Below are 24,709 nucleotides of genomic sequence, written 5' to 3' on the forward strand. Positions count from 1 at the left end.
CCCCCCCCCCATTCTGTAGGGAATTTGAAGGGGGAAGTAGACTTGGAGAAGTGTCAAGTTTATAGGGTTTCTTCCAACATCTGTGTTTACTTGGCTTGTTTAGGGTTCTGTTGGTGCAGGATTGATCACAAAGTGGTATGATTCTTTCTTCTCTGGAAAATACTGATTTGTTCTCATTTTAATTTTGGAGTTTTCCTCCTAAGACCAATTACTTGTGTAAATAAATTTATGTATTACTCACTTAATAGTTACAAGCATGTATGCACAATAAGCCAATTTAAAAAAAAAAAAAAAAAAAGCTTAGCGCAATTCCCTGAGTATTTTGGTACTGTCTGCTAAACATTATAGCATTCTAGTTGCATGAGGGGGAACACCACCGTCCTGTATAGAATTAAATGTAAGCTGGAGAGCTTAAGACTCCACCTGCTTTCTGTTTCAGCTAAAATTAAAACAATAATTCTTTTACCTAATTAGTGTGTCATCTTTGTAAGGACATTGTAATTAAGTTATTTCTGAAAGATATTACGCACTTAAAATACTGATCTGAAATAAAGAAAAATTCACTAAGGACAAGTACAAAGTTCTACACTTAGGGTATTCAGCTGTGAAAACAGTAAGGTAAAATCCTTGGTATATAGCATTTCTTCAGAAAAGGATCTGAATGGGAAGATGGATTTTAAAACTGAAGATAGTTTAATGATATTGTACCACTGCAGAAACTCTAAGGATAGAAGTGCATGTGTAGAGGGATATGTGTGCTTATTTTTATTTTTTTATATATATACACATTATATATGTACATTTACATATATAAAAATGTATATATACATATATAAAGGTATTATGTACCTATATAAAATTGACAAATTTGGTGTTTCCTAGCTCAGAAAAGAGACAAGGGGAGCAATCCTTAAATAGAGAAAATATATTGATAAAGGATAGAGTGTTTTTTCTGTCTGCTGTGGGTCAGGTATAATGTGCTTAAGCTTGCCCAAGTTGCCTGAAGTCTTTGATTAGACAGTAAGGAGAACTCTAATGACGGACGTGCTCAAGTGCTGGAATAAGTCACCTACAGAAGCTGTGAAATCCTCATCACTGTAGAATTTTAACAACAAATTAAACTGGTTCTGAAGCATACTGGCTTTGAGAAAGCTGATTCTGCATTGGAGCAGGGGAATAGAGGGTACATTAGCTCCTAGCCCTGATTTCTGCCATCAGCTGAGCTTTCAGCTGTCATTAAAAAATAAAGACTATTTCCAATTCAAAAAGTAAACACCCTAGTTTAAGTTGAAAGTGCTTGCTGACCCTCAATGGTGTCATAACTGATGAGCAGGGTGATGGCTTCTTATGAATCTGATTCTAACCAAATGTGATCAATTTAATGAAGAGAGTTAAATGACAGGGTACCAAATTCCAACACAGCAATAATAAATCTGTAGTAAGAAGACTACTATGTGTTGCATAAGTTTTAAGCTGAAGGGGAACAGAGTGTTTGCTGTTTGTGAAGGGAAGTTCCAGGAACTATCCATGAAATACTCATGAAATATTTAATTCAAATTTGGTTGCTTCTAGCCAGTCTAAGGTTGTCTCGTAGTACTGCACCTCTCGTGGGGCAGAGACATTGACTTATGGCTGTTTCAGTTCAGTCACTAAACCCTAGCATGTACTCCCACGTGTACCTTCAGATTTCATACACGTCTGTGTGTTTCATCGAAGTCTTTGAGACCTTGAGAACATCAGTTCCCTCAGTTTTCAAATCACATGCTGCTTTAGTAATCTTTGCAGACATTTATAACACCATCCCCACACCATCATCTTTAAGCCACCAGAAAAAAAACCACTTTGCAGAAATCTTGAAGAATTCGATGTAGCATATCAGTATAGCAACCCATGACTTTCAGCTTTGCACTTAATAAGACTGCCTGGCAATTGCTTGATGCTTTCTTGCATTGCATTGCTTCTGGTGCTACTTTCTGATAACCACTGGAAGACTTAAGGGAGTTTACAAGAAGTTATTCATGTTCTAAAGAAATTATTCATGTTCTTAGTAGCTTAGTCACTGATCACGTGATGTCAGTGCTCTGTGATTAATTTCTGATTCATTTCAAATTGTACACTAGGTGATAGAGTTGGAACCTGCTTATGAAATAAAGACAATGCTTATGAAATAAAGGCCTCTTAGACCTAGAAAAGCTAACTTTTCTTTCTTGCAAAATTCAGTTCAGTTAACACATCCTTGGCATTCTTCCTGTTGCCTTATCATTGCACTTATGAGTGGGAAGGTCTCAGTACAACGATCTTCTCTATTGAACATACTCTTTCTGTTAAGTGTGTTTACCACAGGCTTCATGGCCATCAGGACCTGGTGAAAAGCGGGCAGCGTGCTCTTAAAGCCTTGCTTATTGGCCTTTGAGTACTTCGATTCTTTCAACTATTCTAGGAACAAGTGATACTTCAGTTATTTCTAAGTCATAGATTACAGGGAGCCACCAATTGCATCGTGCAATAGAGTGGCTGATGGGCCTAGATTATGATGTTCTTACCCTTGTGTGTTCTGAGTCTTGCATATGCAATGGAACTTTTGTAATTGTAGTTTTTAGCAGCTTTGTGTTACTATGTACATAATAAAATATTTAGCCCTAAATGTCTTTGTGCTTTGACTCATGTAGTTAAGTACTGGAAAAGTATATTCAACTCCCGCTTCCTTGTTTGTTTCAAAGAATATTTATTAAAACATCTTAGTACAATAAAGGCATTTAGAGGAGGAAAACCGTGTAACCATTGGGTTATTTGTATTTTGGTGCAGTGAAACAAAGCTAAGGCTTATGCAGTATTTTGCAGCTTGCTTTAAGGTAAATCGACTAACTGAAACACACCCATTCCACTTTATTTAGTATTCACTTAGTGGTTTTTGCTCAGCAGGGTGTGTGGTTAGAAACAGGTATACAAACGGAAATGAAAATGAGTCTCAAAGTTTTAAAACAAACTGCTGGAGGTTCAAGAGAATGCTGCAGAGGCATTCAGAGACACTTGCAACACAGTCAGGAAAGCCCTCTTATTGGCTCCACCGTTTGCACAGAGATAGTTTACCACCGCTTTTGTTACTTCCTTACACACAGCTACAGGTTAGCTCTCTGAAAAGAAGTGACCTAGTGGTCAGAGATGCGAAAGACCCAGTGACAGTTCTGAAACTGAAACTGAGCTGGAGTCTCTGCTCACCTAAGGCCCATTTTTAGCTGTTTAACTCCATAGATTTTTTTGAATTATGAATTTGTGAAATACAGATGGAAGAGGAATCAGATTCAATATTATTCTGTTTAGTAACACCTGCTGTATCATGGTGTATGCACTTGAAAAGTCCTTCCTTTTAAAACTGGTCAGGAAGATGACATTAAATATTTGATACTGCTTGTGTTTGTAAAACTGCTACAGTTCCATGCAGGCTTGCTGTTAAGTGCTGAACTGTACTGGGAACCTTAAGGGTTTTTTTTCCTGCAGAGTGTTTATTTTGGTTTTTAAACCATCACTAATACAATGGTTTTCTTTGTGGAGATAAGCCTTTTAGTTGGGTGAGAGAATGGACAGCGCAAAATTTAGTACCGCTTTAATGCGTGCAGAATAATTGCATGTTGTCATAATGAAGTCTATTCCTGTTGTGAGATAATTAGGTCTGGATGTTGTGAAGCACAAATGCACTTTCATTATGAAAGAAAATACCGTAAATGTGTTGACCTAATCACTAGTAGTAGTCAGAACATACTGTTTTTCTCTGAATTGTAAAATGGAAAAGGTAAAATGGAAAAGAGTCCTTCCAGAGGACAGAAATTCAGTCTGGAACCTGGTACCAAGTGGTACCTGTGTTATGTCATGGCAGAGGATTTTGGAATATGTACAAAGGAGAAACTGCTAGGAGAGAGAGTTATTTGCTGTCTTTGTTAGCTGGAGATGATCTATATTGAGCGCTTCTGAAAACCTGGTGATTTAATTACAGCTGTATATACTTAATAGTATGTGTGCACATGACGATTTGGCTTCAAAGTTAAGGATATATTGAACTGCTTTTCTGATTAAACAAGAGCTGTTGGATGGAGGCTCTGGCAGAACACCAAGTTTTTTTAAAATGGGTGAAAATTGTTACAGGCCTCTGTGTGCAAGGCCTAAAATAATTTTAGTCTTCCTGAAGACACTGGAAGAGTACAAAATGCCAAATATTAAAGGCCTGAATAAGTACTGATTTCTGATGTCCCAGCCTTCCTCTGCAAATTTCCTACTTCTCTGGATGAATACTTTGCTGTTTTGCCCTCAGTGCACCTGCTGTAATACCTAGGCAGTTTATATCCCAGAAAGATTCTCTAGGTAATGAATGAAATTATGTGAGAACACGAACAAGGAATGCATAAACTTTGGTTCATGCTATAAAACTGAGAACTTGTAGTATAAGTCAAAAGGCAGCTCAAGAACTTTTAGTTACTTGGGGTCTCATTTATGGGGCTATAGGACAGGCAGACTTTCCCCTCGCCCATATTGCTGTAAGTAGAATTGCTCCTTACAATTTAAGTGTAACTACAGAAGATGGATTCAGAAAGCAGTGTCTCGTGTTCAGTGTTGAAGATCACCTGATGCATGAAGTTCTCATTCTGGGCTTGATAGTGCTGAGTGGGTTGATGCATGTTCACATAGGCTCTGCCAGAATTTACTGATCAGGATTTTTCTGCCTGTCTTGCCTGAGAGGCTGGCTGTAGGTATTTCTGGACTCTTTATTGTATTAAGTTTCCTCCAAACTGACTAAGCTTTTGCTAGAAGAATGAAGTTAACCCACACCAGGTATATGATACCCAGCATATCCTCTGCTTTCAGGGCTTCAAACAGTCAGCTAAAACAATAACTTCACGTGTAAACTACAGATCAAGGCCATTCTGAGTCACCTTCCTACTAAACTGTATCTACTCTGCATGAAATAGTCAGCCTGTCTGCCAGCTTAAACTAAATTTAATGGAAAGATAGGAATCTCAAAGAATTGCTTGTGTAGAAGAGAGCCATCCAGATCAGTACCCACGTTGGTGTAGGGGCAGCTGTGTGAGCCCAGCATTGGTTTGATTTGATTTGCTGTCTGGCCAGTCAGCCTGGATTCAAGGTTTTGTGTAGCTGATAGCTTTAAGCATGAGTGAGGAGTTATGGCATTGTTGTGAGGAAGAGAAGGAAAAGACTTTCAGGGGAGAGTATAGTGATAAAGGGCATGAATAGGACTATTGTGGAGTGAAGAACAGAGGAGACAGATCTAGAGGAAATCAGGCTTTATTAGTTCTACCAAAGATCCAATGTATTGTTCGAAAGGAAAGGCCTGGGCTCTGGGGTTCTCTCTTCACGTTTGATACCTTCCTGTAGAAAGGCATGGAAACTCTTCCTGAATGACTAACATGGATTATATTGTTTTGCAAGTGGGCTAAGTTTAATGTTCCTTTTTGGCGTTGTGCAATTTAAAAATTTTTTTTTTCCCCTCTAGTAATAGATGCCATTTCATATGCTGCAAATCTGCTGTTTCACCTACCTCTTCCATTTTGCCTTATTGTGCGTTGCTTCTGTATATTGTTTCTGTTATTGCTATTTTAAGTGATAAGTACATTTATCCTCATAGAGGACAGTGTATTTAAAATTATTCAAAAAGGTAAATTTTCTTTTGTGTTTGAAATGGCGTCTAATTCCAGTTCAAGCTACTTAGGTTCTCTCATGGCAGGCTGTAGAAAAAAAATCATCTGTTAATGTTTACAAACACTTTCACTACTGTGTTTGTTACAGAAATGGAAACTATTTTAAACATTCTGTTACATTTGATGTCCTTGATCTTTTCTGAATATGGAAAAAAAAACCACAAGACCCAGAAGATAGATGTAGTCTTAAAAACCTTCTTCAAGTGAAATCCTTGTAGCGCATAGTTCAAGGAAATGTGTTGGGACATTTAGGTCCAGCAACAGGAGTATGCATAGGTTAACCTCTGGGCTTCTGCATACGTTATATCTTGTTCCATGTGCATCTAGGTATAGATCCTAACCTGTGCACGTACTTTAGTGTTATGTATGTCAGTTGTACAAAAAGCCTCACAAACACTTAAGAATATCGCTATTCTGTTTGATAAGTTCAGTCATGCCACTGACTGACTGGTGTAGATCAGTAACTGAATTCTTTTGTTCTGCAGTTCATTAGTTTGTTTCAAAGGTTATACTCATCTGCCTAAAGCTAACCATTTAAGTGCATTGCTGGGCTGAGATCCTTATGTATAATTATCTGGATATTTTGAGTGCTTTTGAGACATAACTGCTTTTTTTTTTTTTTTTTTTCAAGGATCTTCCAAATCCTGTTAGTGAATTATAGTTGTTGATATATAGTTCTCATCAGAAAAATGATGCACTTCCAAAGTTACTAAGTTACTGCTATCTTTCAAATAGCGTAGGTGAACAGGCCTGATTAGAATTAGTGTTCTGAAAAAGCCTTTTGCAAGTTGTTTACCAAGGTATACCAAGATTTCAATATGAATACTCCTTTTTTTTTTTTTTTTTCCCCCAGATTTAGAAGGAAATGCATATCAAAACAACCAGCTGCTAAAGATAATTCTGGCCATGCATCAGTTTATCATCTCCTCTGCAGACATGCTCCAGAAACTCATTGATCTATATCCTTTGTAATATTCACCTGCTGTTAAGGTAATATTAGATAACTTGACAACTTTGAAACGGGTAAGTAGAGGATATTTAATCTATGGCTGTATTACTGTTCTACTCATTAAACAATATACTTGTTCTTTACAGGTTTTGGTTGTATAGTGTGTTTTTGTTTGGTTTAGGGTTGGGTTTTTTTGTTTGTTTGGTTTAGCTTATCATCCACAGAGAAAAAGATGAAACTCCAATTCAGATTTGAAGTAGCATAAATCACTGTCCATTGGCCATGGAGGGACTACCTAGCAGGTATTAGATTAACATAGGCACCTCAGTTAGGTACTGTGAACGTGGGCCTAAGTTTCGGATCTCTTTCTCTGTGTCCTCCATACAAATAGAAGAGCAAAGAACAGAAGTGTAATTTTTGAAAATACTCTGATTGTATCATCTGGAGATGAAAATTTTCAACAAATACTATTTCTCACTCACACACTCAAAATTACAATGCACTGAAATAAATCATAAGCTTTTCCTTCCCATTTGTTCCCATTTTGACGTGACTGCCTGGACTCATACATGCGTGCTTCTGGCTCATTAGGTTTTTCACAACAAAGCTACTAGATCATATTGGCAATACTAGCCTTTCTTAGGAATTGTGGAATATATTACCTGACTTCTTAGCTTTCCAAAATGTTTACTCCTAATTAGATGAGCACAGCACAGGAAGCAGACCTGACATGCTAAGAATCTGTAGCCAATTTTGGTACAATTTAATTTAGGTAATTCTTTCTTCCCCCAGATTCTGTATCTTTCTGGCTTTTAAAAGCAGCGTCATTTACCACAGAGCGTTACTGTAGTGTTGGATTCTGACTGTCCTGCTGCTTCTCTAACCACAAGTGTTAGATCAAGTGTGCTAAGCTACAACTGTGGTGTAGTGTTGCATTTAACTTAGGCTCATGTGCTCTTCGAAAATGGAAGGAAGTAATTGCATGTTTCTGAGAAGTAACGTTTTCTACAGTCAGAGAAGTGATTCAAACTTTTATCAGACTTGCATATTTTGCAAGCTTGGTTTTTGACTCTGTGTATAGCTCCCTGTAAAGACATTGAAAGGTAAAGACGGTTTTGAATTGATCAGATAGTCTGGGTTCTTGTATTTTGAAAAACCTTGCAAATGTCCTGGTTTCACCATTTTCCATCCCCTAAATTATGTGAGTGATTTTAGATAGTTATGGATGATTTGTAAGCGATCTAATTTCAGACATTCAGTTCAGGGCCCTTCAGAATATTTGGGAACTTATTCAGACCTCACTAGTTCTACAGTCAGCCTAATTTAAGCCCTTCATATGGGTGCTTAAATTGTGGATGGTATGTTCCCTCAGTTGCAGTAGATTTAGCATGCAGTTCATTTCAATCAGACTGTGGGAGGATCCACAAAGTATTTTCATTGAATTATGTTTTTTAGTACTGAAAATATGTGTGTAATCTACAGCAGAAGAATCAAGATACGCATAATACATTTTCCAAATGGATTTTCCATGTCTTCAAAATATATTGGCTACAATATCACAAATTGTTTTATAGAGCTAATAGACTAAAAATCTGGGTGTTTCCTTCCAGTTATTTATACAGCAAATCAAATGAAAACTGTTGCACAGGTTAGGAAGGTGAGGTTAGCAAGGAGAGGCATTTCACATTTTTCTCTACCATTGTATACAACTGGTTATGTTTAAAGGAAAATAGCATCTTTTTGGGAAAAGCTCCAGTGAATTGTAATTAACTGAAAAGGATTTCTTCATAAAAGCAGTAATTGATAAATTTGGTATTACTGTTTCAAATTTTAGTGAGATGTGCAAGGGCATGAGTTTTATTAGAAATTGTGAGGCATGTTGCAAAGAAACACCTGTAGAAAGCTGAATCATTTTGTTACTTAACACTATTCAGTACTTGGGCAGCTACATCAGTATTACTCATAGTAGTCATATTTGCAATAAACTTTTGCTAACCCTAATCTGATATTATATGCCATCAGTAGAATGATTCCTACTGCTTACAGATAGGGAAGTATCAAGCATGTTACATTTCATGTCATATGTGAATGGATGTGGTTTTCCTTAACAGTTTTCTACCTATCTTAATGCTTTAGAAAATAAATCTTCTATGCTGTGTGTAAAGATATGCTATTTTGTGAGGTAAGAATATTCTTGCTTGGTAGCTATTAGTCTGCAGCTACCCATGTGCCATACCTAAGAATACTTTTGCATATTTTAAGCTGACATTAAAAAGAGAAACAGCTATCCTGCTTCAGCTTTTCAAGGTTCACTTTAGCAGCATTACACAAAAAGGCCCAACCAGCTTTGTGCAGATCCGTTGAAGTCAGTGCATGAATTGTTGGGTCACAGTTTTGAACTGAGACTGTACGAATCTGTATCTTAAACATCAGTGAAAATTGACAGTGCTCAGGAATTGGTAGCATTGTGTCTAATATTACATAGGTCTATTAAAAAAAAGTGGGATATTGCAGCTGTATTGCTTATATTAAGCAAAACTTCATTGCATTCTGTAGGTAATTCTTAGTAATTCTACTTAGTCAGTTGCAATGATTCCAGATAACTTTTTTTTTTTTAATTAAGTATAGTAAAGTTTGATGTCTCAGTTTACAGAAAACAGAACAGAGGAAAAAAGATGCAACTTTTTTTACACAAAATGGGAAATAAGTAGTAACAGGAAGGTAAAATTTGTCTTAAGTAGTGATGATTTTATTATCTCAAAGCAGATTACTGGTTAGGTCAGAATGCTTTGGTATTGTATGAGATCTGGGAGCATTTTTGCTTCTAGGCAAATTCATACATACATGCATCTGTAAGAATGTGCATTTCCATTTTTCCAACAAGCACAGATTTTTACATGCATGCGTCTAGTGGGTCTGGCTGGGATGGAGTTAACTGTCTTCATAGCAGCCCTTATGATGCTGTGCTTTGCATCTGTAAGTAAAACACACCAACGTTTTAGCTATTGCTGAACAGTGATTGCACAGCATGCAATTTCTGTTTCTCACTCTGCCCCCGCAGACTGTAGGCTGGGGGTGAACTTGAGGTTGTGAGGGGACACAGGCAGGACAGCTGACCTGAATTGGCCAAAGGGGTGTTCCCATGCCATACGGCATCAGGCTCAGCAATAAAAACTTGGGGGGTAGTCATTCCAAAGTAGCTGTTGCTCAGATATTGGCTGGGCATCTTGTGGGAGATAGTGAGTGATTGCCTTTGCATCACTTGTTTGTTTGGTTAGTTTTTTTCTTTCAGTTATTAAACTGTCTTTATCTTGACCCACACATTATTCTCACTTTTGCCCTTCCTATTCTCTCTGTGATTCCGCTGGGAGGGGTGGGGAAGGAGTGAGCAAGCAGCTGCGTGGATACCTAGTTGCTGGCCAGGATCAACCCACCACAGTGGGTGACAAGTCACCTATAGGAATTGAAATATAAAATATATGACTGAAACAATTTGAATGCCCAGCATAGAAAAGTGTAGTTCTTGGAAAATATTTTGTGCATGTGAGACTGAGTCATCTGTAAACTATTAAATATAATTAGTAAATTTTTCTTCAGTTAACAGATAAAATTCCGACTACCACAGTGCATTTTTTTTATGTCCAGACTAAATAATTTCAGGTTTTAAAGGAGTATATAAAATTATCTAGAAGTTCATGAAGAAAAAAATCAGCATGCATATTATCTAGATTTAATGTGAAACCAGAAATTTTAATATTGAATTTTTTGCAAACATTTATGTAGTATAGTTCTATACAGCATTAACCTTTATTTTTGTGTTTCTGTATTTTCAATGTGCAATAGGTATTGGATTACAGAGTTCTGGGTTATGTTCAAAATGGACTCTAAACTATCCACAACTATGGAAGAATTTCAAGAACTGGTTAAAGCTAATGGTGAGGAGTTACACTGTCATCTAATTGACACAACCCAAATGTGAGTGCCAAAGTCTCATTATGCTTGGAAAACAAACTTTTGCTCTGAAATTCCTTTATTCAAATATAATGTCTCTCCAGTATAGCAGGATAGTGGTCCTATAGTAGGTTAATTTTAGTAAGTCATATGTTATCTATCCTTAGAAGAGTTTATACATCATTATAGATTAAATATGTAGAGGAACAGAATGCCTTTCAAGTATGACTTAGGTTGAATTTAACTGCTGTGTAGACTTTGTGCTGATTCTTTATGCTAGATAAATTTTACTCTGTCCAGGGAACTTAGAAAATTTGTAGAGGCCTAATGATTTTGAAAGATCACTTGAAGTCAGTGAGAAAGAATACTTTTTGATCGGGTAACAGATGAGGTAAAAAAAGTATTTGTTTTTAACACCAAAGGTAAGTGAGAAGATACAGTTTATTACATTGCCAAACTCTTGATACTATTTTGTGTGATTTTAGTTATAAAATTACTTTTCCTGTCCAGAATAAATCCTACAGTTATATATCACATTGTTCCTTCTTGGGAAGAGAACCTTCCTTGTTATATGAGAGTAAGATAGTTCTGCAGAATTGTATAACAGTGTCAATTCATACTTTGGTTGGAAATGCACAGGCAAAAGCAGAGCAGAATTTGGCATACATTTTATATCTGGTTATGAGAGAGGATATTTAGTTTTTCAAATCCAATTAAATTTCATTACTCCGTGGGCGATAGCATAGGCAGACAGTTCATACTCAGAGGCTGGTCAAGGAAATGTGTAAGAATTATTAAATGGAGGAGCACTGGATGTATTCAGTGAAGACAAAGTTACGGACAGCAATTCTGGAAGTGCAATATATAATCTCATGCTGTTTAGTAATATAGTTGTATTGTACCTATGTGCTACATCAATATAATAAAGACTAACAATAATGTTTTGTCCTATAATCTCTAATGCATGAAAGGAGCTTGCTGTTTAGAAATTCAAATAATTCACTTTTTATTGCAGTAAGGCATGAAAACAATGTTACTTTTGTATTAGGGAGAGAGGAAAAGTTTGCTCTTCAGAAAGTAACTCAGGGTAATTCTGTTTTAAAATTTGTCTAAAAGAAATTCTAGGGATTGGTCTCGAAAGCTGACACAGCGTGTGAAGGCCAACACCAGTAAGAAACGGAAAGTCTCGCTTCTTTTTGATCACCTTGAACCAGAGGAGCTGTCAGACCACCTTACCTATCTTGAATTTAAGTCTTTCAGAAGAATATCAGTAAGTGATTATTTATTTATTCATTCAGTCATTTATTTTAAAGATGGGAAGGACGTAGAAAAGATGGGAGAGGGGTAGTATTGCAACATTAACCCTGCAGTGCAAGCTGTTGGACAAGCTGAGTCTGTCCAGACTCTTTTTGTTTTACTAGTTTTGAAGGTGGTCAGTGGTACTTATTCTGAGTACATACCCTTTTGCTGCAGTCATTTCAGAGAGGGAGAGTGAAGCCTTTAAGCAACTGTGGAACAGAGCTGGGGCATGGTCAGTTGGAAGGGAGAGGAGTAAACCATTTGATCTTCTTCCAAATAATCTCTTTTTGTTAGAACAAGTGGTGTCATTGGGCTCAGGAACAAGCAGCCTCCTTTGACCCAAATCAGTAATCAGGCTAAAATGGGATGAAGGAAACTTGGAATATTCTCCTAGAATGCTAACCTCCTGTGGTTGTAGGAAACAGTGCAGCATTCTTGTGCAGTGACTAATGGACTGTCTGTATAGAAGATGTCCACTGGACTCTGCTTGCCATTTTTGATTATGCATAACAAAATAAAGACTAGGGATAAGAAAGCACTTGAGAAAATGCCATGTTTTTAATGTGAGAGGGACTTAAAATAATTTATTAGACAAGCTTTCAAGTACACAAACAATTCTTAAGGATTCGTCTCATGTTTTCTTTCATTTGATTTGTTTTCTCAGCTATGTTGATAACAGTTAAGTTGCTAACTTCCCTATGCACCTTGGCTTCACTTGCATCCTCATATGCTACAACATTACTTCTATTCAAACCTGATACAGTTCACACATGGAAAGGAAAAGTGAACATTAGAGACCAGAATCTAAGATGGTTGCAAAGTCAGTGTGATGATAATAGTGAAAGCAAAGTGGGGTTTTTTAGGGGTTTTTGTTTGTTTTGGTTATTTGGTGGGGGTTTTTTTGAAACACTACAATCTGAAGATGAAGTCTTGCAAGGAAAGGGGCTCTCAATAGATTGTGGAAGATTTCACAGTTGTGTGTTAGTGTACTTTATTTTGAGCTGACAGTATATGACTCTTCATGTTTTGTGTTAAATTCAAAAAGCCATAGAACCAGAGTCATGCACAGATTGCTGCCTGTAGGCAGTAATAATATGCAAAGCTTATATAATTCTTAACATTTTCAAGCTCTGTGCAGACATAAAGTAATTAATGATTAATAAGCATAACAAGTATGATAGCAGTCAGTGTCAGATGTGTCATAGAGTTCCAACAGTTACATACTTGTATACATTTTATATGCAGGGTCCCTGCATATGTTTTGGTATAAACTGAGTTTACCAAGACCTCAGATCGGAAAATAATGTGTAATTAATAAATAGCTATATTAATTAACTCTTTGCAGAATGTATTCACTATATACTAAGCCACAGAATCCTTTTGTTATTCTAACATGGCAGCATATACTGGGAGAAAGGCTGCAAATGACCTGCTGTGTTATCAGTCACTGGAATAAACTATTCATAGGTTCAGTCATTTGAAAGTCAGAAAGGAATACTTGATCCCCTGAACGTATAGAGCACACAGCAAAATCTTCCATGGGACACCATGTGTCTTGCAGCAAAGAAAAATGCAGGGAGTAGTGTTCACAGAGTAATGACTGCAGGTATGCTGGTGTTTGGAAACCATTTTAATTTATAGTTATAAAATACAGGGAGGCTACATTCTGTTGTAAGAATCTGGATTCTGCTTTCCTATTGAGGCTCATAAGTTAGTCATTGCAATACCAGACTCTTGCATTATTTAGGTACTTGGACTTCTTTACCATATCTGCCACTAACAATCTTGTTACAGCTGACCTCATTAATAAATTCTTGCACCAAAGTTATTTTGAAACTTTAGTATGTTAGATAAAAATTTATTCAGCATTTAAAAAAATTCCTTTTGTGAAGGAGAGAGCTGCTGAGAACAAAATATAAACTAATCAAACTGATTCATAATTGTACTGAAACTGCTATGAAGTCCATAATTATGTAGTCAGATATTGAAAAATTATCTATCTGTATAGAGTAGTTGCTTAAAAATCAAGATCCAGCCAAACCTGGCTGGGGTTCAAAATTCAAACAATAAGTATAAGTAAGTACTATGTAATCTCAGAGACAGCTCTTCTTATTACTGCTAATGTTTCTTCCATTTTTAATTTAATAAGAGGACAAATCCAGAGATGTCTGCTGTCATATCTGCTTTTTAAAGTTTTAATAGTTCTTATTAAATGGATGGAAAAAAGTTAAAAAGCAGAGAGAAAGTGAGAGGGGGAGAGCAAGAAACAAAAAGCAGCTTGACAATTTGCAACCTTTTCTTAAGAATCAATGCCATTCAGCATCTTCCTGTTGCCTTAATAAAGGAATATGTGTCTATTACAGCTATGAATGTTTTTGGTAAGATGTTAGTATTAGTGGTCATAGTAAAGAATGGATGTATAAATCCTGTGTCACATTTTATGATGGTTCAAATTCTTGTGTATTCTTGTTAATGGATAAATCAAGGGAACGGATAAACATTGTATCAACAAAAACAAATGATTGCTTCTCTTTGATCTTAATCAGAAGAATGGCTTAAAAAATCTATTTGTCACATACAGGTGTCTACTGAACAATTTTAGATCACTTTGGTTAAATAAGAGAATCTCACAAGCTGTATTAAAAATATTAAGGAATCTGTAGCCCTCACTCTTTTAATGGTCCTATCTCAGTTTTACATGAATCTCATTGAACTTGCTTTTGTATTAGCTTATTCAGAAGTGTGCCCTAGCTACATAAACTGAACACTTAACTTCCTTAAACTATCACTGAGTTATTAGATTACACTTTAAATTCAGTTTTACCTTCCCTGAAGAAGCCTAGATGCAGTGAATCTATGGAGCCACTGAGGCTAGGAGGAAGGCCCCAGTTCTACTTATCCTGGGGTTTATAAGAGCCAAGACTCCTGAGATATACATGATGCAAATGATGTGATACAAATTAGGGTGAAAAGATGCTTTCAGCTAATTTAATTAGTTGAAGCCTTCTGCTTTGAACTGAACAAAGCTTTGACAAAGGAGAGATTTCAGTCTTATGGATATTTCAGGTGTAAAATATATCTTGTATATTTCATTTGAAAAGCAGACCTGTATCTGCACACAGATCATGAGGTATATGAAACTGTAGATGAGTTTTCATTTACACCTTTTTTTGGTTTTTTTTTAAGTTCTCAGATTATCAGAACTACATTGTGAATAGTTGTGTGAAGGAGAATCCAACAATGGAAAGATCAATTGCTCTTTGCAATGGTATCTCTCAGTGGGTGCAGCTAATGGTTCTCAGCAGACCAACACCACAGCTTCGGGCTGAAGTGTTCATCAAGTTCATTCATGTTGCACAGGTTAGTTAAATTTTGACATGTGTGGTTTAAGAGCCCTTTAGTTGCTCTTCCCACACTACTACTGCAGGGTCAGCTGGGGGTGTTGGCACTGGTCTCTTGGTTCATACATACAGCATGTGTATTTGTGTATGCTGTGGTTTCATACCAAGTATTCAGATATTACAGTGTCATGGCACCATGGCTTTCTCATATCCATTCTGAAGAAATTATTTTCATTGAAAAACTAGACTTGCTTTTGAATCAGCTGGTGAGATTCCAAGCTGTGACTGCATACCTTTCCAAAGCATGAACCGCTATCATGCCTTTGGCCATGATTAGAAGCATTTCTACCAGATATGCCTTACTGGATAGAAGCAGAGCTGCTATGGTCCTATTGATATTCTTTGCATACTAATTCAACTGTAGTCATAACCAAGATAATAGGCAGTGTTTCCTCGTTGTGGTAGAGTGTGGGAAGAGGAAGAAGTACTGAGGAAGTACTTTGAAGACTTACTGTATCGGCATAATTAATACCTGATTTAATAACAGTAGAATAAGTACATGTTACACCCAGAAAAATAACAACTCATTACCAAAATGAATGAAATCAAATGGATAGTGGCACAAAACTTGTAAGACTTTAGAGGAAGACAGTAGAGGCAATGTAGAATTGGGATGTGCATATTGAACAACTTGAACCTTTAAATAATAAATACTGATTTTTTTGTATGTCAACACAGAAGCTCCACCAGCTGCAGAATTTCAATACATTAATGGCAGTGATAGGAGGTCTTTGTCACAGTTCCATTTCCAGACTCAAGGAAACAAGCTCATGTGTTCCTCATGATGTAATTAAGGTTGGTATAGCTCCTCTAAGTTTTACAAATAAGTTAACCTTTAACTTTTTTGTCATCGCACACACGAAAAACAACCTTACTTCATTGGATAAGGTGGAGAGAAAGACAGAAAAAAAGAAAAAGGAAGACCTCCTTTGGTTTTGGAGGGTTTTTCTTTGCCTCTTCACCTCTACGATACCAGTTACTCCTACACTTCCAACCCCACCTTTCTTCAAGATTTGTACAGCTTCTCTAAAGTTTCTCTTAATACTCAGATGTGACAGGCTGCATTTCCATTTATATGCAGTAGTTCAGAGTAGCATTCAAACACAAAAGCAGAGAATTGGATCCTAGAACATTTGAGAACAAAACTATTGTCATCCATAGCAACATTAACCATCCTGAGTCTATGGAATGCTAGCACAGAGCTCTCCACTTTGAGTTTAAAACTGAAAGGATTGGTTTTGTTCATCTGATCTTTCCCTATGATAGATTTTTATCTAGTTCAAACTTGAACAAACAGCTCTAATACACACATTATAATGCAGTGGAATGTTAGGAATCAGTTGTAATTTCCAATTAAATTCTTGTGAAATACAGATGGATATATTTTTTGCTGAGATTCTGGCTACTAAAACTGTGAAGGAAAGCATATTTTCTAGCAATGAAATGGCTTCTTAAGAGACTTCTTAAGAGACTAATATGCTTTATAATTTTATCTTGTTTGGGGTCTGAAAGATTTCATACAGGTATCTAATGAACCTGATTTTATCACAGTACAATCAGCTTGAATGAACAGTGCATACCTGGAGTGTAGACCAGAAATATGACTTCCCACTGATAATGGTTGCAGCTCTCAGGATTGTCGTGGTTTAAGCCCAGCCAGCAACTAAGCACCACGCAGCCACTCACTCCCTCCCTCCCAACCCAGTGGGACTGGGGAGAGAATCGGGGAAAAAAGTAAAACTTGTGGGTTGAGATAAGGACAGTTTAATAGGACAGAAAGGAAAAAAAAAAAGATTATAAAAAAAATGACAATAATAAAAATAAAAGAATTGGAATATTCAAAACAAGTTATGCAGAATGCAGTTGCTCACCACTCGCTGACGAATGCCCAGTTAGTTCCTGAGCAGCGTTCTGCCCCCCAGACAACTCCCCCCAGTTTATATACTGGGCATGATGTCACATAGAATGGAATATTCCTTTGGCCAGTTTGGGTCAGCTGTCCTGGCTGTGTTCCCTCCCAACTTTTTGTGCCCCTCCAGCCTTCTTGCTGGCTGGGCATGAGAAGCTGGAAAATCCTTAACTTAGTATAAGCACTACTTAGCAACAACTGAAAATATCAGCGTGTTATCAACATTACTCTCATACTGAACCCAAAACATAACACTATACCAGCTATTAGAAAGAAAATTAACTCTATCCCAGCCAAAACCAGGGCAAGGATCTATAAAACCAGTTAGCAAGCTTATTTTAGAAGCATGCTGTTTTACAAATTTTGTCATTATGAGGAGTGGACTGCATATGTGTCCATCATTTGAATAACTTTTTGCATCAAGAAATTGTATTACAAGTGCTAAGAGAAAGCAGGTAAATAAAAGCTGGTAATTAATAACTTGGGAGCACACTTTAAACTTTAAACTGTAACGAACAGTTTGTAAAGGTTAAAAATCAAGGGGTTAGACAGGAACTTCTGCAAGAAAACATTGGTCTGTTGATTTTATAGTGTTGAGTCAGCTTTGTACCTGTATAGTTTTAAACAAGGCAAATATTTATACTGCTAGACTTAAGATTAATTTGGCCTTTACAAGTCCAATATATTGTTTCTTCTTCATTTCCATGGAAAAAAAGTTTTCTTAAAAGCACAGATGTGCCACCTTGAACTGTAATAGGAGTTCTGGTCATGCTGTGATGTGACCATAGCACAACGCAGCGTTTCTCAGCCAGGTCTTTCCAATTTGAGCAATTCCAGATGGTGAGCTGGAGGCCAGAGAAGTGCATTCCACATTTGAAGGTTAAGATAGTTGCTTTTATGAAGGTCAGAGAGCTTGTGCTGTGCTTATGCATTAACTGCATATGCATGCCCTTGATTTGAGAGGATCCTATTTCTTTTCATTGACTAAATAAGAAATGTAGGAAGACCAGCATTATAGATTAGGCTGTAGATTAACTATCTGTAATTGCATATTGCAGGTAGTTAAATTAGGTGACGTGAATACCTAGATTTCATTTGAAGCCTAAAGTTTTAAAATCCATTTCAAGAGTCATTGTGAGTAAACCCTTAACAATAACACGGGAAATTCTTGTGCTGTATGACCAGAACAAAACCAGTAACTGAATTTGATTTTTTTGTTTTCTTTTTATTTTTAGGTGTTTAATGAAATGACAGAACTGCTTTCATCTTACAGAAATTATGATAGTTACCGACGTGCCTATAATGAGTGCAGTAACTTTAAGATCCCAATCCTTGGGGTCCACCTGAAAGACTTGATATCACTTTATGAGGGCATGCCAGACTACTTGGAGGACAAAAAAATTAACATATACAAACTATACTCTCTGTATAACCATATAAATGAGCTGATACAACTCCAGGAAATGCCACTTCCCCTGGAGGCTAATATGGACCTTGTTCATTTGCTTACAGTAAGTCTGTTAGATGAGATAAATACCTCCATTTTAAAAATAATTTCATATATCTGTCAAACAACTAAGTAGAGAATTCCATTAATTATAAATACATAATATCGTAAGATTCTTTTTTTTTTTCCCTTAAGGAAATGTACAATAATAGAAGAAGAGAAAAAGTTAGTGATACTGATTTATCTGGCAGCAAGGGTGAGGTACCAGTTCAGCAGCATGCTTCCAATTATTTCTGTAAGGGAAGGAAATGTTTCTTTCTGCTTCGCTATAGTAGTATGCATTCTCTCTGTACTTTCACTAAGGAAGCGCTCTGAATCTTCCACTGATTAAGCCTAAATAGGGAGAAAGGTAGAAAGCTTCCTTGGAGGCAGAAGATTGCATACAGAGCTTTCTTGTGTTGAACACACAAACTTTCACTTCTAAAAGTTCAGTCCCTCAAGATGTGTGAGGTTAACATAACATATTTCTAGCCAAGTTTCTTCTGGTACTAAAAAACTGTCTGACATAAATGTTAGTCAAATATAGTTGTGTTACTCTTCCAGTCATATCTAGTCAGTGCCACGTTACTAACAAAATTGATACTACCTAGGACCTATGTCACAACAATAGTTTTAGCTTCTCCTAGTAAGTTAAAATACTACCTTTTATTAAAATAGTAAATCTACCTTTCTTGTTTCTCAGTTTTGTTTGGCCTTAACAAGTACCTCAGCTTGGAAAAACTAGATAGGCTGCTTCCACTTTCTGGTTACAGGTCCTGTTTTAGCAAAAAGCTAATAGATGAAAATGGTTATGTGCTTGAGGTTATTTGTTCTCTCTGGGAGTACTCGTGTGTGAAATTCGGCACGCATGCCCAGGGCCTGAAATAGAGCTACATAAAGTGGTGAATTTCTTCCTGCTAAATGTTTTAAATGTTTTGTCTCAAATTATTGTAAGTGTAAGTCCCCCCTTTTTTTTTTCCCCTAAATGTTTTATAAAAATGGTTATTACAAATATGTAGAACTTTGGCCACAATTTCATGCAGCTGTATATGACAGGACATAAATTAAAAGAACTACTTCATTTCAAAGTAGGAGCTTCTGATGTACTAACATTCCAGAGCACATAATTTTTGTGTTTCTCTGATTTTTCCAACAGTCTTTCTCCTTCTGTTGCCTTTAGTCATATGCTTTCCCATTAGCAGGCAAATCAGTTTGAAGAGGTATTAATAATTACATACATAAGTTAATAATTCATAGAGGTATCGTAACATTTGGACTTTTGGGTTTTGAGTGTCAGAAACTACTTTAGATTTCCCCAATAATCTAAAATTGTTCATTATTATGACTACAACAGTAATTCTTGCAGTTGTTCACAAGAAAGTTATTGCATATCTGCAGTTTCAGTAAGATTATTAATTGGATAAAACAGCGTATTTTGGTTTCTTAATTTATATCCATATGAACGCCGCAATCTTGGCTCTCTGTAACAAGTTTATATTTTCTTTGGACTTGCTATGGATTGAGGCTTGTAACACATTTATGTCTAGCTTTTCTATTCAATCACGTCTAGTGTGAATATTATCATGTAAATATTCAAAAAGTGTCATGTTACCTGTCTTCAATCTTGGCTTGAAATTTGTTTCCAGTCCATAAAATATTTGCTATACTATTTTCCAGCACACATGCAAAATCAAAGGTATAAATTTGATAATTTTTTCAAATTCCTTTATTTACCCAGGTGTAATGTTTCTTGCTTTACATAACTGCTGTTGACAGCTAAAGGTTCTCACTAAATATATGCAAGTCTATTTTTTATCCTCATCATATACTTCTTAGTTCAATGTGGTCACAGCTGGATTGGATAAATATGACATGTTTAAACAAGAGTTTTCTGAGAATTTGAGTTGGTGGACAGTTTCATTGGAATGGTGCTTTTGTGCTTTGTTGCATGATAGATCACTTGCAAAACTGTTACTCCCATAATATTCAAGTTACTTATTAAATGACTGCTAATTATGCCTATAGTGACTTACTGTGCTAATGACTGTAGCTGTGTAATGTTACAGATTTCCAGATAATGGCAATAATAGTCTGGAATTTAGAAATGTACCCCTTTCAAATCACTGTGAACACCTGTGCAGCTCAAATGCATTTTTTCTAGGTGCAACCTAAATTAAAAGTTAATCCACCAAAAAATACTAATGCATGCCACAAGCAAGTTTATCAAGTAGCAGTGACTCTTTTGGGCTTAAACTAATGTTGTGTTTGTTTTCAGCTGTCCCTTGATCTTTACTACACAGAAGATGAAATTTATGAGCTTTCATATGCACGAGAGCCACGAAGTCACCGAGCTGCTGTAAGGGCCTTTACAGATTCTTAACAAAAAGATTTTTTTGATGAGTAATGCAACTTTTATCCCTTGCATTCATTTTATTTTATTTTATGCTAAATTGAAAACATTTTAGCTTTACAGACTGAGCAAAATCTGTTAAAGCATAAATTGTTTGGTTGATGATGAAGCCTAAGCTAGAATATATGGGAGAGTTTACACCATATCAGGTTTCATAATAGGAACACAAACACAAATGAAGTTACTTGTGTAGAGACATGACATCAGGCTCAATCTTGGAAACTGATACTGATTCTTTAAAATGAAGAATTCTGATGTGATTCAAATGATGAAACCCATGAGTATTATATTGTAGTTTTGTTCCTGTTTTATAAATACAGAAAAGACAGTGAATTTACAGGGCTGTCAGTGAACTGTGACAATTTAAGGAATGACCACTGTTTTGGACAGTTCAGGGAAGAGCTTCCTCTGAAGTACCATGTAATTATCAAAAGTATCTTGCTGGGTCCAACAGGCCATTTTTGCAGTCCTGTATCACATAGTCCACTGTCACAAACGAAAGAAGTGTAATAACGAAAATCTTTCCATGTGGTACTAATGAAGTTCCATTCAATTTATTCTAGCCTTTGACACCTTCCAGACCACCAGTAGTTGCAGACTGGGCCTCAGGAGTAGCCCCAAAACCTGATCCAAAAACCATCAGCAAACATGTTCAGAGGATGGTAGATGTAAGTACGGTTGGCCCATTTACCTTACATATCAGTTGTAGCCTTAATCTCTAGGTATGAGAAGATACAAAGAAGGGAAGAATTAGTGGACACATTCAGAGCTATGCTGAGTTTGTAAGCACTTCCATCCTCACAAATAGATATTTCTGTGTAGCTGGAAATAGCAGCAGCAGCCTGTGAGGCATGCATGGAAATTCCTTAAATGCCTAAGGAGCCACTGGGGAGTGTGAATGCTGGTTTGTATACTTCCAGAGTCATTCTTCCAAGGAGCCAGGGAGTCCATTTCTATCAGGGACTCCAACATCATGTTTTGTGGAGTCTGAAAGTGGGCCCCTCAATGGCTTTGTTAGTAGCAGCCATTGCTTTTTCTCTCTCTTTTGGGTCACCTGCTTTACTGGAAACCATCAAGTAAGCTCAGGTGATTGATTCCAAAACTGATGGGGAGAGAGAGAGAGGTTAAGAGTTTATCTTTGCATCCCTGCTTAATCTCTTTTCCTTCTAAACACTTATGATATTGCTAGGTATCCTTTGATACAGGCTGTTTTGGAATATATTTCTAAATTTGGCTTAGGTATCCTCCTTGCCTTAGGGCCAGAGACAAACAGTAATGTTCCACAAGTGGAAATAGGTGTCTACATGACAATTCTGTCATATAACTACTTTTCACATAATACTGACGTGATGAAATAAGCTAGGCAGCTACACTGATTGAGCTACAGAGATCATCACTGAGAGGGCCAACTGAGAGCATTAGTACAAGTTGTATATGTAGGCCTGGACATAATGATATTAAAGCGAAACTGAAAAATAGCTGTCATTGTGTAGTGAAGCATTTAGTCCAGCCTATGTTGACTTATCTACATTTTGCTACAAATCAAGAAATTGTAATGCTGCTTTAGTAGTTAGACTGTTGCACTGTTTAATAGATACTGGGAGAAAGTGGGAGAGGAAATCCATAAATATTGTGGAGACTTTCTAAAATGGTAATTCAGCTCATACTTGTTATAAACTATTCTACTATTATCTTGCACAGTCTGTCTTCAAAAATTATGACCATGATCAGGATGGATACATTTCCCAGGAAGAATTTGAAAAGATAGCTGCCAGTTTTCCATTCTCATTTTGTGTAATGGCTAAGGACTGGTGAGTACCTAGTTCTGCTTATCAACTTTATAGCATCTGTTTTGGGAGGGGTTTTGGGGTTTTTGTGTTTAAATTTTATTTCTGTCATTCGTATGGTAAAATTATCCTCTTCACCCACAAATAGAAGTGAAAATATAACTGACAAAAGCATCTTCTGAATGTATTGTGAATGACATCTTCATGAGCTACAGCAGTGGTAACCAGGCTGATGTAGAAGAAGAACAGATATTAGAAAAAGAAACATTTTTTTTGAACAATATTCAGTATATACTTTGGGGGCAGTTGACAAGATTACTGAGATCACTGTAGTTTTTGGCCCATGAAACTATTGACATTTTAAATTGCGAAGAGATGTTTAATTCTCCTTATGCTTTTAAGAAAAATGTATGTCTCACAAACAACTTTTCTTCTTTATTTCCAGGGAAGGTCTGATTAGCAGGGATGAAATAACAGCTTACTTTATGAGGGCTAGCTCAATCTATTCCAAATTAGGACTTGGCTTTTCTCACAACTTCCAAGAGACCACTTACTTAAGGCCTACTTTCTGCGACAACTGTGCTGGATTTGTAAGCTTACTTTTTAGTATATTATGTTAACGTTGTTTGGAATAATGCCTTTTTTTTACCTCATAATCACCATATGTCATATACAGAAATGAATGTATATAAAATGCCAGTGAAGCTATATAGGACAGCAAGCTTCTGCCTGCGTAGCTATTTAAGGTACCCTTTACACCCTTCTTGGCAGTACTATTACCTGTTTAAACATGGCTCCTACCTTGTGGTGTTTGGTTGTGTCACCAAACACCTTCTCAGGCAAGACTTCCAAATCCAGAGCCTTCCACTCCATGGGGCTGTTAGAATGCATGTCCTGGTACAGACGTGACATGCCCCTGCCTATGGCACAGAAAGATCTAGTAAAACTGACTGTCCTACCAATCCCCAGTTTAGCTGGGATCAAAGAAGGATGCTGAGATAGAATTCTCCCATCTACTTCAGCTCCACAACTTCTCTGGGGCTGTCAGATCTGCTGATATATTCATTAGAGACTAGCTGAAGGTATTTTGTTTGTGACTGAGGAACACACATAAAATATTCTGTTTACCTTATGCTAAAGAGGTAAATAGTTCATATCTTGACCTCACCATTAAAAGGGTAGAAACCCAAGATATTCTGCAGATGTTCAGATCTTAAAAGTGAGTGGAGCTTTTAGTGGATTTTTATATCTGGAGGTATCACATGTGCAGAGAAATATTTTAATACATAGTCTTTCTGTTTGTTTGAATTTCAGCTATGGGGAGTCATTAAACAAGGATACAGATGCAAAGGTAAGGTACTTCATACTTTTAATTTTAATCTATAATTGATGGTGAATGACAAAAAAACCTGATCATCCTGAGATCAGTTGCTGTGTCTATGGACCTATTTAATCTGACCTCTCAGGGAGGAGAAGACTGATTCAAGAATAGTATGACAGACAGATGGTCCAGAACAAATGCAAAGATGAAGGAACTAAAAACCGATAGCTCTAACCCTTTGCAAAACATAACTGAATTCAAGAGGGTTTGGGAACAAACTGCTTCTATTCCAAAGGGGGCAAACGCCAACACTGTGAAAACCATGCAGCACATTCACAACATGTATTTTGCAGAGTTTTCTTCCTCATACAGGTATTTGCTTTCTCTGCAACTCTTACAGTCAGAACACTGTTGCGACTGAATGTTGCTGTTTTGTATTTTCACAGTGAAAAGGAGTTTGAGATGTATATAGCAAAGGGATGTCATTG

At 36.6% G+C, this 24,709-nt stretch overlaps 1 protein-coding gene across 1 annotated transcript in view; it reads left to right on the plus strand.

Annotated features, from left to right (window-relative positions):
* RASGRP1 (RAS guanyl releasing protein 1 (calcium and DAG-regulated)) overlaps positions 1 to 24,709 on the plus strand; it is a 40,056-nt gene that overhangs the window by 11,265 nt on the left and 4,082 nt on the right. Inside the window, exons 3-14 of the mRNA XM_010574284.1 lie at positions 6,562 to 6,667; positions 8,777 to 8,839; positions 10,501 to 10,632; positions 11,725 to 11,878; positions 15,094 to 15,267; positions 15,987 to 16,103; positions 18,453 to 18,728; positions 20,979 to 21,059; positions 21,677 to 21,781; positions 22,815 to 22,924; positions 23,346 to 23,490; positions 24,215 to 24,251. Of these exons, the coding sequence (XP_010572586.1) occupies positions 6,562 to 6,667; positions 8,777 to 8,839; positions 10,501 to 10,632; positions 11,725 to 11,878; positions 15,094 to 15,267; positions 15,987 to 16,103; positions 18,453 to 18,728; positions 20,979 to 21,059; positions 21,677 to 21,781; positions 22,815 to 22,924; positions 23,346 to 23,490; positions 24,215 to 24,251 (1,500 nt within the window). The remainder of the gene's footprint in view (positions 1 to 6,561; positions 6,668 to 8,776; positions 8,840 to 10,500; positions 10,633 to 11,724; positions 11,879 to 15,093; positions 15,268 to 15,986; positions 16,104 to 18,452; positions 18,729 to 20,978; positions 21,060 to 21,676; positions 21,782 to 22,814; positions 22,925 to 23,345; positions 23,491 to 24,214; positions 24,252 to 24,709) is intronic.

Source organism: Haliaeetus leucocephalus, unplaced genomic scaffold (assembly GCF_000737465.1).
Source record: "Haliaeetus leucocephalus isolate CR32 unplaced genomic scaffold, Haliaeetus_leucocephalus-4.0 Scaffold417, whole genome shotgun sequence".
Lineage (NCBI taxonomy): Eukaryota > Metazoa > Chordata > Aves > Accipitriformes > Accipitridae > Haliaeetus > Haliaeetus leucocephalus.